The 18,275-nt window shown below is 43.5% G+C and overlaps 1 protein-coding gene across 1 annotated transcript; it reads right to left on the reverse strand.

Moving 5' to 3' along the window:
* Window positions 1-6,317: 6,317 nt before the first annotated feature.
* Window positions 6,318-17,419, reverse strand: BDH2 (3-hydroxybutyrate dehydrogenase 2). The gene is made up of 9 exons (XM_056855640.1): window positions 17,337-17,419; window positions 15,862-15,940; window positions 13,223-13,319; window positions 12,187-12,295; window positions 11,493-11,553; window positions 9,950-10,063; window positions 8,284-8,342; window positions 7,163-7,255; window positions 6,318-6,402 (listed from the first exon to the last, which is right to left on the reverse strand). Exons 1-9 carry the CDS (start codon window positions 17,406-17,408, stop codon window positions 6,349-6,351), a joined length of 738 nt encoding a protein of 245 aa, XP_056711618.1. The 5' UTR covers window positions 17,409-17,419; the 3' UTR covers window positions 6,318-6,348.
* Between the last annotated feature and the right edge of the window lie 856 nt (window positions 17,420-18,275).

Here is an 18,275-nt window from a genome sequence, read left to right on the forward strand (position 1 = left end):
AGAACTGTGAAGGTCAGGTGGTCCGAATTTGGATCACCAGTGCTTAGAGGGGGCAGAAATAACATTTATTAGAGATTTCTTTTGACTAAAAATGTCTGTTCTAAAAAAATATATGGTAGATGTCACAACGCAAATTTAAAATCCTGATTTTGTGGTGTGTGTGTGTGAAATAGGTAGGGCAAATCAGTGCTGAATGGCACCCACTGGTTCCCTTCTTGGTCTATAGCTAGGGTTGCCAACCTTCAGGTATTAGCTGGAGATCTCCTGCTATTATAACTGATGTCCAGCTGATGAAGATCAGTTCACCTGGAGAAAATGGCTGTTTTGACAATTGGACTCTATGACATTGAAGTCCCTCCCCTCCCCAAACCCTGCCCTCCTCTCCAAAAACCTCTCATTGATGAAGAAGAGGGACCTGGCAACCCTATCTATAGCTAGGATTGCCTGGTGCCCGTTGGTAGTGGGCAACCCCCCGGTAATGTGCCCCTCTGCCCGTGAGGAGCTTTAGACCACTCAAACTAAGAGTTTGAGTGGTAAAGGGTCGCGTACGCGCTCACAAGATTTCAATCGAAACCTCCCGCCGAAGGTGAGTAGGGACCTGGCAACCCTATCTATAGCCTAGGCTTTGCTTTCATGCTAGAACTCAAAAATGAATTGAAATAGAATGGCTGATGAAGCTGCTAGAATTAGCAGAGATGGCAAAACTAACTGTGTTAATTAGGGAAAAGAAACTAAACAAATTCATCGAAAACTGGAATCCCCTGATGGACTTCATACGGAAATCAGAAAAAAATGACTTTATGATATGTGGATTTGAAGATTAAAAGAATAAGAACTTAAGATAATAGAGGAAAGTAGATAATCTATGATGACAATAAAGACAGTAAGTAAGATATCGAGTATAAAAGGTAATTAAAGAGCTAGCAACAACTTTGTTATTATAGATATATCCTTTGCAATTGAAAGCGGAAGTCTTATGTATATGTATACATGCATATATATATATATATATATATTGTTTGTTTCCTTTTGTTTTCTGTTGTTTTTTTGTTTTTGTTTTTAATGTATGTCTATGTTTACGTCTTGAAATAAAAATTCTAGGGAAAAAATGAATGGAAGGTTAGCTCCTTGCTCCTAATAACAGAAGATTCAAAGGCCGGACTTCTGACAAGAGGAGACAGAAGTTGACCCATTCCTAACTAGATAAGAATCACCAGGCCATGATTCACAGAATATGTAAGTCCACAGGGCATAATAGTATAAGCAGACAATGAGTGGCTCTTCATGTGTGGCAGAAATGACAAGGGAAATAGCACAAGCAACTCGCACATCCTCTCCTTGTATTAAGCAAACATTCAAAGAGGAATTTTGCTCATTTGCGTTTCAGCCACATCTAGAGCACAAAGACCTCCTCACAGGGAAACTGTGCCATGTTCCCCTTTTTAAAGTTGCTCTATAAGTATAGAACAAAGAGGGTGTGCAGTCACTTGAACTCTCTTACCACTTGTCTTGTATGCAAAGCAACCTATAATTACCCTCTTTTAGAACATGTGCCTCTTTAGGTACTACGATGTCCACATTCCAAACCCATCACAGACAATACATGCCATTGTTTGGTTGAGTCATGATGTAATGGTGCAAAATTTAGGATGTCAAAGGGAGATGAATTACAGCACACACACACACACACACACACCGACAAACCTAGAAGCTAGTGTGGTGTAGTGGTTAAGAGCTGTGGTTTGGAGCGGTGGAGTCTGATCCGAAGAACCGGGTTTGATTCCCCACTCCTACACATGAGCGGCGGAGGCTAATCTGGTGAAGTGGATTTGTTTCCCCACTCCTACACACGAAACCAGCTGGGTGACCTTGGGCAAGTTACTCTCAGCCCCACCTACTTCACAGGGTGTCTGTTGTGGAGAGGGGAAGGGAAGGAGATTGTAAGCCGATTTGATTCTTCCTTAAGTGGTAGCCAGATCATGATGGGTAGCCGTGTTAGTCTGTCACTAGCAGTTGAAAAGAGTAGGAGTCCAGTAGCACCTTAAAGACTTAACAAAATTTCTGGCAGGGTATGAGCTTTCATGGGTCACAGCTCACTTCTTCACTGGTAGAGAAAAATGGCATATATAAACCAACTCCTCCTCCTTCAAGGCAAAAGTTGCCCCCTCTCTTTAGCCTTTGGGTCCACCTAGATGCCATTGCTGTCCATACACTGGAATGCTTTGGTCACAAGCAGTTTGCTAAATACCCATAAACCACGGCTATATGTCAAGCACCAGGGCTCACTGCTGCTAGCCAAATGCCTTTAGAGCCAAACTGCATGTTATGGCGATCAGGCTGTTTTGTTGCTTGAAAAGGCCAGGGTGGGTGGGTGGGACAAAACTGTGTGTTGCCACTGCGTCACAGGCTCAGGCAGGATCTGGCCATCTCAGAATTTTTAAATGGCTACATTTCCCTCTAAAATGGCGTCAGCAGCCAAAGGTTGGATGCATGTCCAATCTGGCCCTTAGTTAGCATGACTGGGGAAGAACAGCTCTTCTCTCTCAAAACCAGCCACAGATGTTTCACATTGTCATATGTATGCAATAGCACCATCCGCTGGAAGAAATTCAAACTATGGAAAGAGATTTATGACAACTCCAAATGTGTGGCTTGCTTTCTGATTAGCAAGTCACACTTCAGCTCTTTACATTCCAACAATTATGGGAAAATGACACAGGGCTCACCGTGAGGCTCTGACTGGATTGCTACAAATAATTTCCGTGTACCAAACATGTGCCTTTGTGGTCCAAAGGCAAAATTCTGTGTGCCCAAATGTCTGCAGCCCAGTGTCAAGCAGTTACAGTTCAATAAAGCTGATGACAGAAAACGCTTAAGGATCTGTTTTAGTTTAAGCTCAAAATTCATCTGAAACAAGATTAGATTCTGAAGGGGTTCGATAAACTCCTAAGTGAGCAAGCACAGAAAATGAGATGTTTTGACTTGAGCATGGGAGATTCTGGGTAAAGCAATCCCTGGGTATTCTTGCACTTCCTATCGTTTGGTCTCGTCTACAAAAATTACCTGTACTCCTTCAAAAAAGCAATAAGTTAAATGTTAATAAGCATCAGCTACTGAATCCTCCCAAAAGGTGCTTCTGGGACTATCTTTACTAACCCATAGGCTATAATTTCACAGGGACACAGAAGACTGCAAGAGTGGCAGGGAGTTGCCTTTATGCATGAGCTGTAAGCCAATGTTTGTAATTTCATGTAAAAACACTGAGCATCCACACCTTCTCTCTCCCCAAACCTGCTCTAACATCTGATGGGGGAAAGAGATGACCTCCAGTTCATGTTTAAAGAAAGCAGGGCATGGAAGGATCTCTTTTTTAAAAAACACACCAAAAGTACGAGTAAAGGAAGAAAACTCTTGTGCCCTCCAATACCTTCCCTTATGCTTGAAGCAATTTTCTCCCAGCCAGGCTCCAAGACTGAAAGACAAAATGTCAGGGAGGAAAATACCCTTTGTATGTCCTAGCTAACCAAGCGCAGCAAGGCGAAGGTAAACAAAATCATCCAAGTATAGTAAGGTAAGGGTGATGGGGCTCATCTCTTGCCAACACATTGTGTTTTTGTTCCAAAATAGACCCCCCCCTTTTTCCTGCTTCCAATCGAGGATCCCAGGAAGGAAAGCTCACTCACACAATTCATGCCTGCTCGGCAATTAGATTTGCCAACTGCCTGGAAAAAGAAATCCTGTCCCTTTAGCGAAGGCTTAATGGGATGTGTATCAGGTGCTGTCATTTACCTCCAGGCATTGAAAAACCTCCAACTGCCCATTTCCACATATTTATTCTCTGCTAACGGGACAGGACAGACCTGTTGGAATCCCTATCTGGAAGCAAGGAGTTCAGCTATTTGTATTATGGGGATACGCTCTTTTATCTGCCTGGAATTTGAGCTGGAGTTTCACCTGGCAAAGGGGTACTACTTCTAATGATTTCATCCCAGTTGGGAATGAGGTCATGCCCAGAAATATGTTTCCTGCTGAAACCAATGAAAACAACAGTTGGAGGTACTTCCTAATGGCATTAGCTTTGTGTATGATATTAGAGAACCCAAAATTTTAAAATGACTTCCCTATCAGACTTCCCCACATCCCTAACAATTAGTGTTCTGATCTAAGACCACTAAACACATGAACTTCTGTAACAACTGCTTATGGAAGCAATTGCACAGCATTACATAAAAGAAAGGAAAACCACTAAGTAGTTCCCCTGTTTACTGCAGCAGATGCTCAGCCAATTGTTTATGCTGCTGTATACTACAACCTTAGTTAGCCCATGGTGCTAACTGTAGGGGGGTTGAAAGAGATTGTGGCCTTATCAAACCAGCTGTGGGAAATATGGATCATTTCATATTGGTTATTACTTGGTATTATGTAAAGTGTGATTTATATGCCATGTGCCATTACAGGTTGAGTATCCTTTATCTGGACTTCTTTCACATTCTGTGCAACTCATGGTGTCTACGTTTAAAATCCATGACTGGAATTTAGTGATCATATAGGCTGCAGTCTGTGCTTGCCAGCAATAATTAGCCAGCAGCCGGCACTTTTTAGCACTGGAAGTTTGAGTAGGATACTATCCATACTAGAGAACCTTTTAGGTCCAGGAGAGTATAGAGTGTACAGGAGCATGTGGGCTACAAGCCATTAGAAGAAGAGTTGGTTTTTATATGCCGACTTTCTCTTACCACTTAAAGGAGACTCAAACCAGCTTACAATCACCTTCCCTCCCCCTCCCAACAGACACCCTGTGAGGCAGGTGGGGCTGAGAGGGTGTGACTTGCCCAAGGTCACCCAGCAGGCTTCGTGTGGAGGAGTGGGGAATCAAACCCGGTTCTTCAGATCAGACTCCACTGCTCCAAACCACCAGTCTTAATCACTACACCATGCTGGCTGGGAGGGCTCAAATGCTACTTGAGAAAGTCAGCTCATGTGTGCAAGTTCTCCCCCCCATCCCATGTATTTGAAAACTGCTGTTTATAGCAGGAGCACAGTTAAACTTGCTAGCAGTCTACTGCGGAAGTGGTGTTGATCGGTACCACACTATGAGCAGGGGTTACACACTTCCATAAAAAAGAAAGATGCCTGTTTAACCTAAATGCTTCATTCTGCAATTTGTATACATTATGTATAAATTCATGTATCTGGCCAAACTGTCGCAGAATTTTGTGTACAACACATACACACACATAACTGGATAAATATGACATTTTATTGGTTCTCTCAAGTGCTCAAGAAAAGTAATTTAGCATTTTTAGACATGATCAGACTGTGCGCCAGTTTAGTATTTCTATGATATTCTCATTGAATAGTCAGATATAACTGTGCTGTTTGTTGCCCACTCTCTCTGTTATAGTTAGGTTAAATGCAAGTACCAGTGTGGGAATAGGAATCACACATTCTCTAATGAACAAAACACAAACTAGAACAAAGTTCAGTGCTGGGTCATGACTGTGTTTGTCCTCCTCTTTATGCATCTTTGCAATAAGGGGGTCTTACTGCTATTTGTTACTGTTAAAAGCTAGGAAAGTGCTTCCGCTCTGTTTTTTTTTTACAGCGGTGAAGTACATAGCTTTTAACTACTAAAGACATAACCCCTCCACACACATAACATGGTGCACATACACTGCAGAAAGACTTGGTTTGCTCACAATTAGTTGTACCACATGTAGAAGAAGAAGAGTTGGTTTTTATACGCCGACTTTCTCTACCACTTAAGGGAGAATCAAAGCAGCTTACAATCGACTTCCCTTCCCCATAACAGACACCCTGTGAGGTAGGTGGGGCTGAGAGAGCTCTAAGAGAGCTGTGACTAGCCCAAGGTCACCCAGCTGGCTTTGTGTGTAGGAGTGGGGAAACCAACCCGGTTCACCAGATTAGTGTCCCCCGCTCCAAACCACTGCTCTTAACCACTACACCACGCTGACTCTCATGTCTAATGTAACATCTAATGAGTGACTGTGACGTTCAGCTAACAACATTCTGCACAGCAATGGATGTGGAAGATATGATCTCTTTACAACAGAACGACAGATGCAAAGGAAATAAATGTGCAGGCAGCACACAACAAACAAACAAACAGCCATTTATGGTGCACGAAAACTGATGGGAAGGGGTGGAAGAGAAGGCTCGGCACCTATCAGATAACTGGAAAAATTGGGTGGGAAAGGGGAATCGACCATTTTTAGTCATTAAGAGTGCTAGCAGCACAGAGATTTCTATTCGGGTGTAAGCAGTTTTGCTCTTCTGTTCTCCAAAGGGCACTTCACCGTTTGCAACAAGAATCTTCAGAAAAGCAAGTTACAGGTTCCAGCCACCATCAATAATGCATTCGTTGCCCGTCACATAGGCTGACTGAAATAAAAAACGAACAGAGCAGGGATGTCAAATAACTTAGAACTGAAGTAATAAAGTGCCAAATAAAATGGAACAGAGAACTATATTGTATACTCTTACAAAGAGTAGCTGTTCTCTTACAAAGGGATTTCAAAGGGAGATTAGAAAGAGAGACTGCTGAATTACAACTAATAATGAAGCCCGAGACTATGTATTCTCCTGGATTGAATAGAGATCTGGGATTCCTATCTCATTACCAATGCTGATTTCTCCATGCCTAATACCCCCTGCATATCACACCTTATCCAATCATGCCTGCTAATGTCATTTACTTGCTTTTGACATTTACATTGCCATGGTGCATCTAATTCACTCATCTCTACTTAAGGATAGATAGACTCACATTATAGCTGCATCTGAAGAAGTGAGCTGTGGCTCACAAAAGCTCATACCCTGCCAGAAATTTTGTTAGTCTTTAAGGTGCTACTGGACTCTTGCTCTTTTCTACTATATTGTACTGGGAACCCATTGGGGAGAAAACTGGAGCGTAAATACCTAATTTTTTAAAGTGTAGCATTAATCAGCATCAGAATTTGCAGAAGTTAATCATATTAAACTAGATTCCCTTGTCCCTGTGATGTATTGTTAAAGACACTGAACTATTACAATAAACACAGAGATATATTTAAGTAGCAGTAACCAACTGGAAATAGTGGTTAACAAGCACCATTTCAAACAACATCTTGTAACGCTATGGTGTTGACTCCCCAAAACTTACTTCATCAGAAGCCAGATACACAAAGAGGTGGGCTACTTCTTCGGCTGTACCAAGCCTACCCATCTTTTGCCTGGACACCATGTCCTTCAGTGCCTGGAGATCGACAAAGCATTCCCTGTTTAAGTGTTTCTAGCTTTAGAGTGCAACCCCAGAGTGGCAGCTTATGTTTTTTAAAGTCACCTAACATCAGGCTTACATCTGGCCACCAAGATTAAGTTAATTCATGCCATTGTATTCCCTATTACTATGTATGGGTGTGAAAGCTGGACATGGAAGAAAGCTGATAGGAAGAAAGTCGATTCCTTTGAAATGTGGTGTTGGAGGAGAGTGTTATGGATACCCTGGACTGCCAACCCCCCCACCCCCCGCAAATCAGTGGGTTATAGATCAAATCAACCCTGAACTGTCCCTAGAAGCTAAAATGACTAAACTGAGGCTGTCGTATTTTGGACACATTATGAGAAGACAAGAGTCATTGGAAAAGACCGTCATGCTAGGAAAAGTTGAGGGCAGCAGGAAAAGAGGAAGACCCAACAAGAGATGGATGGATTCAATCAAGGAAGCCACAGCCCTCAATTTGAAAGATCTGAGCAAGGCTGTCAAAGATAAGACATTCTGGAGGACTTTCATTCATAGGGTCGCCATGAGTCGGAAGCGACTTGACAGCACTTAACACACACAACATCAGGCTTAAGATTCACACAGGTCACTTCTGAACAGTGTGTGGTGTCACCTAAATGTCAATTTCATTCTCCAGATACCATTTAGAAATGCACACATCCACATAAAAGGCAACTTGAGATTTTGAAAGGGAAACAGCCCAAGAGTCACAAGAAAGAGAAACGCTAGAAGTGGCTCTCAGTGAAGCTGCATTGTAAGCAGCAGTTCCCTGTGGGCAAAAGACTCTTGTCAATTTATGGGAACGTGACCTCAGTGAATACATTCTCCAGAAAAGACTTATTTGCAAGGACACTCGATGAAGTCAGTGCAGTGAATGGATTATGATCTACATTTGGGGGGGTGGGGTGGGGTTCAGAACAAACACAAGGTTTGATGCAGATCTCCAAGGACTAGGTGCCTTCAGTGTGTACATGACAGCAATAATTAAATGGATTGCCCACCTGTTCGGGATTAGGCCTGGCCTGGATTCTCTCGCGTAGAGAAGGAGTGTCAACAGTGCCTGGGAAAATATTAAAACATCCGTACTGATTAAACATCTCCATGCTGAACGTCAATGCAGACTGATCTTCATACAAAAAAAATATTGCCTGAAAAAGTGTTGTTTTTAGTACAATGATTGTATGCTAAACATGAGCACAGCTCAACTTGAACAAGGGCTTGAAGTTATCCATCTGAATTCACTTCCCACAAAGAGAGTTTCTGAGGGTAGCCACGTTGGTCTGCAGTAGAAAAGCTAGATTCGAGTCCAGTAGCATCTTAGAGACCAACAAGGGTTTTGGGGTATAAGCTTTCAAGAGTCAAAACTCCCTTTGTATCTTGTTGGTCTCAAAGATGATACTGTACTCAAACCTAGCTCATTCTGAACACATGAAGCTGCCTTATACTGAATCAGACTCTTGGTCCATCAAGGTCAGTATTACCTACTCAGACCGGCAGCGGTTCTCCAGGGTCTTAGGCAGGGGTCTTTCACATCACCTACCTGCCTAGTCCCTTTAACTGGAGATGCCGGGGATTGAACCTGGGACCTTCTGCATACCAAGCAGAGGCTCTACCACTGAGCCACGGCCCCTCCATAAGCATTCCTAGTGATGAGCTAAACAGACAGGGTATATACTGACTGACCCTTAAGGAATGTTCAGGCATGGCAGATCTTGTCTCCTGTGTGTGAGAGAGAGAGACAGCGGGCCTCTTTAAGTCCTGATTCCATTTCTTAAAGAAAGGCACAGGGTGTTCTGCTGTTGGGAGATTTGGTCCTACACGCTGCCTGGAGCACAGAATTGCTTGGGATATGTATTTAAGCCTCTTTGTATCCTTTGGAAGAAGAGCAAAGTACAAATGCATGAAGATTAAATTTAATTATATGGATAACCGGTGTGTGTCAACTGTGTGTGGGTGCTATATGTTGCCATCTCCATGAAGGAAACCCAGAGAGAAAAACATAGTGGTGGAAAGTGTCATCAAGTCACAGCCACCTTATGGCAACCCTGCAGAGATGAACAGAGGTGGTTTGCCATTGCCTGCCTCTGCAAAGCAACCCCGGACTTCCTTGGCAATCTTCCATTCAAGTACTACCCAAGGCTGACCCTGCTTAGCTTCTGAGATCTGATGAGACTGTGCTAGACTGGGTGTACTCACCCTTAACGTGGATAACCTACAAGTTTTGGTTCTCTCCTCCCCAAAATTTCTCTCAACCGTGGGAAAACAGGCTCATGTGATCATGACCTTTACTGTTCCTGGTTGCTAAAATCTGCTATGGAAGAAATTGGCCTGCTGTATGCCTAGCTGTGAGGGATACTGTGTTAAGGTCTGTCGTAAAGAAACCCCTCCTCAACAGTCATCTTAACAACTTTCAGATGATCTCTAATATCCCATGCCTGCACAATGTATTTTGTAATGCTGATGAAGGTTGGGTAATGCCAACCTGAAATGCAGTTTCTATCTTGATTTGCTTCCACTGCTATTCAAAAGCTGTTGATTTTTCTTTTCAAAGAATCACCCAAGCCTCAGCTTAAAAGACTAAAACAAACAATCTGGATGTCCTTCATTCTTGACTAGCAAAGTTGTGAGCTTTGCATTCTGTCAAAGGGCAGTCAAAACAACTCTTACCAGGACAAACACAGTTGCATCTGATGCCTTGGTCAACGAAGTCAGCTGCGACGGACTTGGTGAGACCAATCACTGCAGCCTTTGAGGTGCTGTAGACACACCGGTTGGGAACCCCTAAGAGAGATCAGGATTAAAGCAATGAATAAAAAAATCATGGTTCTTGAGGTTATCCAGGCTGTGTGACCATGGTCTTGGTATTTTCTTTCCTGACATTTCGCCAGCAGCTGTGGCAGGCATCTTCAGAGGAGTAACACTGAAGGACAGTGTCTCTGTTTAAGCATGAAAAAAAATCATGCTTAAAGAGAAAGATAATGTTGCGTCTCACATTTCACTAGAGGCTCCTACCTGCTTTCTCATTGGCTTCATCAGGAGATGCTCTGAACTTCGGTCCAGTTATTTCTTTCAAAAAGTTTGTTTGTAGATTTCAGGGGTCCCCCTTACAAATATTTCTGGGTTTTGATTTCAAGGAAGCTACTTTGTTTTTGTATTGTGTGTGCATTAAGAATGCTGTATTAGTTTTCTCCATGGGTTTGTTTCTATCCCGTTTTTCTTATTCTTACAGATGCTGAGAGGTCGTTTCATTTTGCCTCTGCCCTGGGTCCTCCTGTAAGGGTGGCTCTTCTTCTTCCACTAGTGTACGTATTTAAATACAATTTGCTAGTGGTCCACTTCCACGGGGCTAAATCAGCAGGCTTGGCACAACCTTTTAGTTACTGTGCAACAGTGCTTTAGTGCAATTGATTCCAGATCACAGCCTTGACTCTAAAGGCCTAAACTATGTCTTACATGGAGTTTGGTGTAACTTTTAAAGTGAAAAGCAGCTGGAGGTACCAGTAACTTTCCCCAGGGGTGTGAGAGTCAAAGATAACAACTGGGGTTATTTTAAGATTAAAAGCAACAACAACCTTCCAACAAGGAAAGGGTTAAGCATTGTCTCCCCACCCCCACCCTTCCAGCCTCAGCTCTTGATTGCAACCTCCAATGGATCCTGGTCCCCTGGAAACCACACACTCTATATCTAGGGAAGTCATAGCAAACTGCATGCAATGTGTGGTTTGGCACTAAGGTGCCATTCTACCCACCAAAATTTAGTTGGTCTGGAGGAACAAATCCACAAGGAACTACCCTAAAATTTTATATATTACTCTTCTCAACACACGTTTTAATAGTTCTGTAAAAACCAGCATGAACACCACAATGCCTAGTAGCATAACAGTATATATCTTGTGTGCTCTGGGTATACATTAGGAAGTTGATGTATATATTCACTGAATCCAGAATGAGAATTATCACCATTCTTCTCATTATAAGAGAATACCTTTCTCCTCTCCCCTGGGATGAGTACTGATATTTCTGGAAACAGTAACATCTGAAAGGGCACTCAAGTGGATCACATGTGATAATATAGCCGCAGCCCCAGAATAATCAGCAGCCATCTTCTACACGATGGGCACTCAGTCACTTAATAATAATAATTGTATGCAGCAACGTGGCAGCCAACTCATGAACGAGTCTTGAGAATGAGTCTTAAGAAGCGACTGACCTTTGATACTGGATGCCACCGAAGACATGTTGATAATGTTACCCGATTTCTGCTCAAGCATCTGTAAAACATGTCCCCCCCCAATGTTATACCTTTAAGACAAGAGTATCTTCCTTTAAGATAGAACTTTATGTTTTCTTCATAAACGTAGATTAAAGGTGCTGCACGTGGTGTTCACTGAGCACATCTTTCCCCACCTCCCCCTTCCTCAGGCAACCTGTCCTGAAATTCTTCTTGTAATCAAAATGAACTGCAGGATGGGGCTGCCGTCAAAAGGGGATCAAGGAAAACCTCCCCCTTTTCTCTCTTCCACAGTGATAAGTCATGAAACAGAAGAGGGAAAGTGATTTTACTTGTCACTGCAACCCCTGAGCTGCATTTTGCACGTGAGGGGTGGCCAATCTATAGAGAGCAGTTGCATGACAAATGACAGGCCCCTTGGGGAAAGAGAAGGCCCCTTCCACCCCTTCCATTGACTCCTTGTGTGAACTCTTCCCGTGAATCCAGACCATTATTTTCCCCAGGTATTTTGACTTTTGTCGTTCTAAAAAAAACACTGGTCCATTTTAAATGTTTGTGTTTTAATTGTATACCATACCTTGTGGTATAAGCCACCTCAAGAGCCTGCAAGGGCTGTGAAGTGTGGGTATACTTAAAAAAAAAAAGACTGAATAGGAAGGTAGATTGGCCTTGCCTTAGGAAGGAATGCTTTGATCATCAGATACATGCTACGAACATTGACCGTCATTGTAAGGTCCCAGTCTTTTTCCTCACAATCCAAAATGGTTCCGTGATGTACATATCTGGGATTGAACACAGATGGAACAATAGGTTATTCTATTAACTATGGGATCCTGGGCTTTCCACTCTGATCGCAAAGCCGGCTCACAATGAGTTGAAGGGCATAATCGTACGTACTGAAGTTCTCCATCTCCTGCAGCCATTACAGCCCCAGGCACCCCCTCAAAGCCAGGCATTAACATACGTGGTTATTTAGGTACTAAGCAAACTGTAACGGTCAGACTAGCAAAGAATCTGGGTTTGATTAAGGATGCTAAGAAGTTTCTGTTCAAGAGTCTGTCCACTCGGAACTACAAGACGTCTGCACAGGAGCCCTCTGAATGCACTGGGAGGGCGAACGGGCCCCACCCACTGCCTTAGCACAATTGCCAGCTTGTGAGCACAGCATCTATGCACACAGGAAGTGTCCATGCATACTCTCCCTCCCTGTAATTGGGAATGTTTGGACAGCAATGTCCCCCATCACAGGGAAGGAGCCTATGCACAGACACTTCCTCCACACATGGGGGCCATGCTCAGAAGCTATTGGCAGTGAAGCCAGCACAATTATGCCCTCTCTCTGTCAACACACAAAAAGGTCATGTGTTCGGTCTTCAAAGTTCCTGGTGGGGACAAATAATTTAAACCATATACTTTAATTTTTCTTTTCTGTACCTAGGGTTGCCAGGCCCTACCTGGGACATGGGTGGGGTGTAGCACCATCAACTATGGGTAGCTCTAGGAATTGCTCTAGGAACCTCTAGGTAAAACCATAGAGCGCCTGGCAATTCCTAGAGCTACCCCATGTCACTTCCGGGGTTACCAGATGCTCCAGCATCACTGATGCTGAGTGGCTGAGATTATGAACATTTCTGTTGAAACCAACGCAAGACCAGCACTAGTTTTAGAAAGCATACTCTCAAGGATTAAAACATCGCCGACCACATTACCCTGCAACATTACAGAGAACATCGATTTTTTTCACTTCCTTGGCCAGATTCTCAATTTGCCCTTTGTTGGTGACATCCAGCACCCGAACTTGAATGCCTACGAAAGATATTTAAACAACACACATGCCGTGATATTAAACGTTAGATTGTCCCATTCAAGAAAGATTAGCTGGCACATCACAAGTGGTAAATTTGCACATTGTGCTGCAATTACCGGGCCATGATTCACAGAACACCTAAGGCTAGCCTACACATTAAGGTCATGGGCCATAAACAGAGGATGAGTGGCCGTGCATGCCTTTCAGGTGTGGCAAGGGAAGACGACACACAAGCCGCTCACTCATGTCCTCTCTTGTTACTCTTCCAGCATAAACAAAAAAAATGCAAAGAGGGACTTCAATCATTTCCTCTTTAGCCACAGCTGGAGGGCACGTGTCTCCTCAGGGAAAATGCACAACTTTTGCCTTTGAATATCACTTCAGGAACCAAGGTGTATGCCATCACTTGAACTCCAATTATGTTGTCTGCAAAGCTAATTACAATTATTTATGTTATTTATAGTCTGCCTTTCTCACTGGGACTCAAGGCGGATTACACAGAATAAGTCAATAAAATCAACAGAGTGGGATATCTACACATGAGCACAAGAAACTGCCTTATACTGGATCAGAACCTTGGTCCATCAAAGTCACTACTGTCTACTCAGTTCAGCAGTGGCTCTCCAGGGTCTCAGGCAGAGGTCTTTCACATCACCTACTTGCCTAGTCCCTTTAACTGGAGATGCCGGGGATTGAACCTGGGACCTTTTGCATGCCAAGCAGATGCTCTACCTCTGAGCCACAGTCCCTCCCCCAGTAGACAATGCAACAGGATCTGACCTGTAGAAATCTGGAAATCAACCACATGTGAACTACAGCACACATATTAACATGACATAGGAAATGAAAGCAAAAATTACATCGTAGGAACTTGCTTACAGCAACAGATAGTATGAACTACACACTGTGGTATAGTTGACAGTCCCTAACCCTTTACCCCAACCTTCTTTCTGAACTATGTTGTTAAAGTGCAGCCCCGTTTCCTGTGCAAAAAGCCCTCTTGAATAATTCAGTTTTGCATAGTTTGCAGAAAACTGTGAGAGTGGGAGTCTTCCTGACCTCCTCGGGCAGGCCGTTCCACACTGTGGGGGCCACTATGGAGAAGGCACATAGAAGAAGAGTTGGTTTTTATATGCCAACTTTCTCTACCACTTGAGGAAGATCAAACTAGCTTACAACCACCTTCCCCTCCCCACAACAGACGCCCTGTGAGGTAGGTGGGGCTGAGAGGTCTAAGAGAGCTGCGACTAGCCCAAGGTCACCCAGCTGGCTTCATGTGGAGGAGTGGGGAAACCAACCCAGTTCACCAGATTAGAGTCCGCCGCTCGTGCGGAGGAAAGGAGAATCAAACCCAGTTCTCCAGATCAGAGTCAACCGCTCCAAAGCACCGCTCTTAACCACTACACCACGCTGGCTCTCGCTGGCACATATACAGGCAGTGGGTGATTTGCAGGTTGGACCCGCAGAAGTCCCTGCTGAGATGAGCGAAGCGTTCGTGGTGGAACACAGAGGGAGAGGCGGACCTGCAGATATGAGGGACCAAGGCCATGTATGTGATAGCCAGGACCTTAAATCAGTCTCTTGAAGAACATGTACAGCTTTAGGAACTAGATTGTCTGCACACTCCAAACCCATCACTGATAACATACAATGCTGTTTTGCTGCGTCATGCTGTAATGGTGTAAAATTTATAAAAGGGAGATGAATTACAGCAATAAAAACTGGGACCAGATTTATGGCAAAGACTGCTCCCCTCTTCTGGCTTTAGGCCCATCTAGACATCCTTGATGCCCACACATTGGAATGTTTTTGGTGTGGGTAACTTGCTGTGTGCTGAATGACACATAGACAATGGTTTATGGTTAATCACCAGGCTCACTGCTGCTAGCCCAAATGCCCTTAGCTAGCATGTCTGGGAAAGAACAGCATTCTTCTCTCAAAGCCAGCACATTGTCGTGTGAAAACAACAGCGCCATCCACTGGAAGACATTCAAACTATGGAAAGAGATTATGACAACTCTGAATCTGTGGCCTGCTTTCCAATTAGTCAGTCATGCTTCAGCAATTCCCATTCCAACAATTATGGAACAATGACACAGAGCTCACTGTGCACTTCTGACTGAATCGCTATGAATAATTTTCCTGTGCTGAACATGCACCTTCACAGTTCAAGGTTAATATTGTCCACACCCAAATCTCCACAGCTGAATAACTGCAGTAAAGATATTATTCCTGAAAAATGCAGGTGACAGAACATGCCATTAAACACGGTCTTAAACATCAGTTTCATCTCCTGCCAGACCAAGTTATGGAAGGGTGAGGCTAAGTGTTCTGGCATTTAGATATATGAGGAATTACTAGGGAATTTGCTGGCAATCAATCAGTTTTTACGGATAGATCCGACACATGTTCGTTTAAAAGTATCACTGTGTTTCTTAAGTAAATGAGCCTAGGATTGAAACTTCAGTTCAGTGTGGAACTGTGGTCAGATTGCTTCACACCTTGAGCTGAAGACACATATGGTTGCAAATAGAGATATACCTGGAAATGCTTCTAGTTCTCGAAGTTTGGACTCATTGACATCAGTAGCAATGACCTGGGCTCCTTCCTTAGCAAAAGCCTTGAAAGCAAAACAGTCCACTGTTAAAATTTAGAGGTTATGAGTCATGTGCCACTTCCTGCTTGCCATTCAGATCTTGGAGGTAGCTGGCCAAAGGACCATCGAAGAGTTTGTTTTAGGGCTCTAAACAAATGCCTAAAATTTGGGACAGACCAATAAATAAAAGAAATGTACTTTGAATGGTGCAGATCAGAATCAACCCCCTCCCTATCCCCTCCTTTATACACCCCTACTGTCCAATATACCATCCATTATATGAAGCTACATTTCTCTGAGTGAGAACACTAATCGTCTAACACTGAACTGTTTATTGTTGCCAGACATGGAGTTCCATAATCACTGGCAAAGAAAGATCTTTATCACCCCAAGAATCATAGCCAGAGAAACAGGGATTGAAGCCAAAATGTTCTGCTTGTTCGTTATTAATACCGTCAGCTCAATAAGCATCTTTATTTTTAAGGACTATTGTTTAGCTGACATTAAAGAGAAAAGCATTCCTCTCATCTCATGCGCTGAGCAGGGAGTTGCACTAGATGCCCTGTATGGCCCCTTCGAACTTTATGATTCTGTCGATTGTAATGCACCAAGGAAACCATTTGGTGTGGTGTAGATGGGGAGGGGGTCATGAGGAGTATCCACATTCCCATACCTTACTGAAAAAACCAAAGCTTGCAGTGATACCAAATGCATGAGCATTAACAAAGGGTACTGCCAGCTAAAACGAGGGTTGCCAACTCCGGCTTGGGAAATTCCTGAAGATTTTGGGATGGAGCTTGGGGAGGGTGGGGCTTGAGGAAGGGAGAGACATCAGCAGGTTATAATGCCATACAGTCCATACCACAAAGCAGCCATTTTCTGCAGGGGCACTGATCTCTGTAGTCTGGAGACCAGTTGTAATTCTGGGTGCTCTCCAGGCCTCACCTGGACATTGGCAACACTATCTAAAACCTATGCCAGGCTTGCCCATTTGCTGGGAGGGTATTTACAAAAGGCAATACTTTTAAAAAACATGTTTTCCTAGAGGGCGGTGCTTTAGTTTAAAATATAGAGCACTCCCATCGTTCTGATTTGGGAGGTTTCACCTGGTGGTCAGCCTCCCCCCTAAGCATAAGAGATCCTGTAGCCTCCGCTTATGGAAGCCGTTGCATAGCCACACATAAGGGAGGAAAAGAGTAGGAGTCCAGTAGCACCTTAAAAACTAACAAAATTTCTGGCAGGGTATGAGCATCTGAAGAAGAAAGCTGTGGCTCATGAAAGATGATACCCTCAATTTTGTTAGTCTTTCAGGTGCTACTGGACTCCTACTCTTTTTTACTGCTAGTAACAGACTAACACGGCTGTCCATCGTGATCTATCTCCATAAGAGAGGAAAACCAACAAATATTTTCAGACTTACAATAGCAGCTGCTCGGCCAATCCCTTGAGCTGCAGCAGAGAGCACTATCACCTTTCCATCAAGCCGTCCCATGGTGCAACCTGTGGAGATTGGTGCTGTTATGAGTTGGAAGGAAGAAGCGCACTGCAGAAACACGGGTTATTGGTTACAACCTATCTCAATAAATCTGCATATCCTTTCTTTTGCATGCATAACATTTGACTATATAGCAAGTAAAATTTAATAGATTATATGACATTATCAAATATATGATTTTTTGTATTCTATGATTGCACAGTATAATTTATGTAACTGTCAATGATTTTATTTATTTTTTATTTAGATTTTTTTTTTACCCCGCCCTCAATCCCTGGCCAAAGCCAGGCCCAGGGCGGCTAACAACACATCAACACAATAAATATGATAAAAATGCCCTAAAATCCAACAGATAAAAACAATTTAGCTATCCCCATAAAATCAGGGTAAAACAGCAGATGGTGCTCCTTTATGCACACAGGGTCCGCTATAGGGCCGAGAAAGCGGTCAGGGCCCGCTATAGGGCCGAGAAAGCAGTCAGGGCCCCCATATCAGATGGTACGTAAATCAAAGGCACAGAAAAGGATGAGGGGGTAGGGAGGCCAGCATTGATGGGAAACCGTAGCTGCCCTCAACTAGAGGCCTGGCGAAATAACTCCATTTTGCAGGATCTCATTAGGCAGTTCCATCAGGACGGGGCCAAAAATACATTTTCAAAATGTATCAAGTCAATGTGTGCATTTGTTCTCGTAGGTTATCCGGGCTGTGTAACCGTGGTCTTGGTATTTTCTTTCCTGACATTTCGCCAGCAGCTGTGGCAGGCATCTTCAGAGGAGTAACACTGAAGGACAGTGTCTCTTCAGTGTTACTCCTCTGAAGATGCCTGCCACAGCTGCTGGCGAAACGTCAGGAAAGAAAATACCA

Source organism: Euleptes europaea, chromosome 9 (assembly GCF_029931775.1).
Source record: "Euleptes europaea isolate rEulEur1 chromosome 9, rEulEur1.hap1, whole genome shotgun sequence".
Taxonomy (NCBI): domain Eukaryota; kingdom Metazoa; phylum Chordata; class Lepidosauria; order Squamata; family Sphaerodactylidae; genus Euleptes; species Euleptes europaea.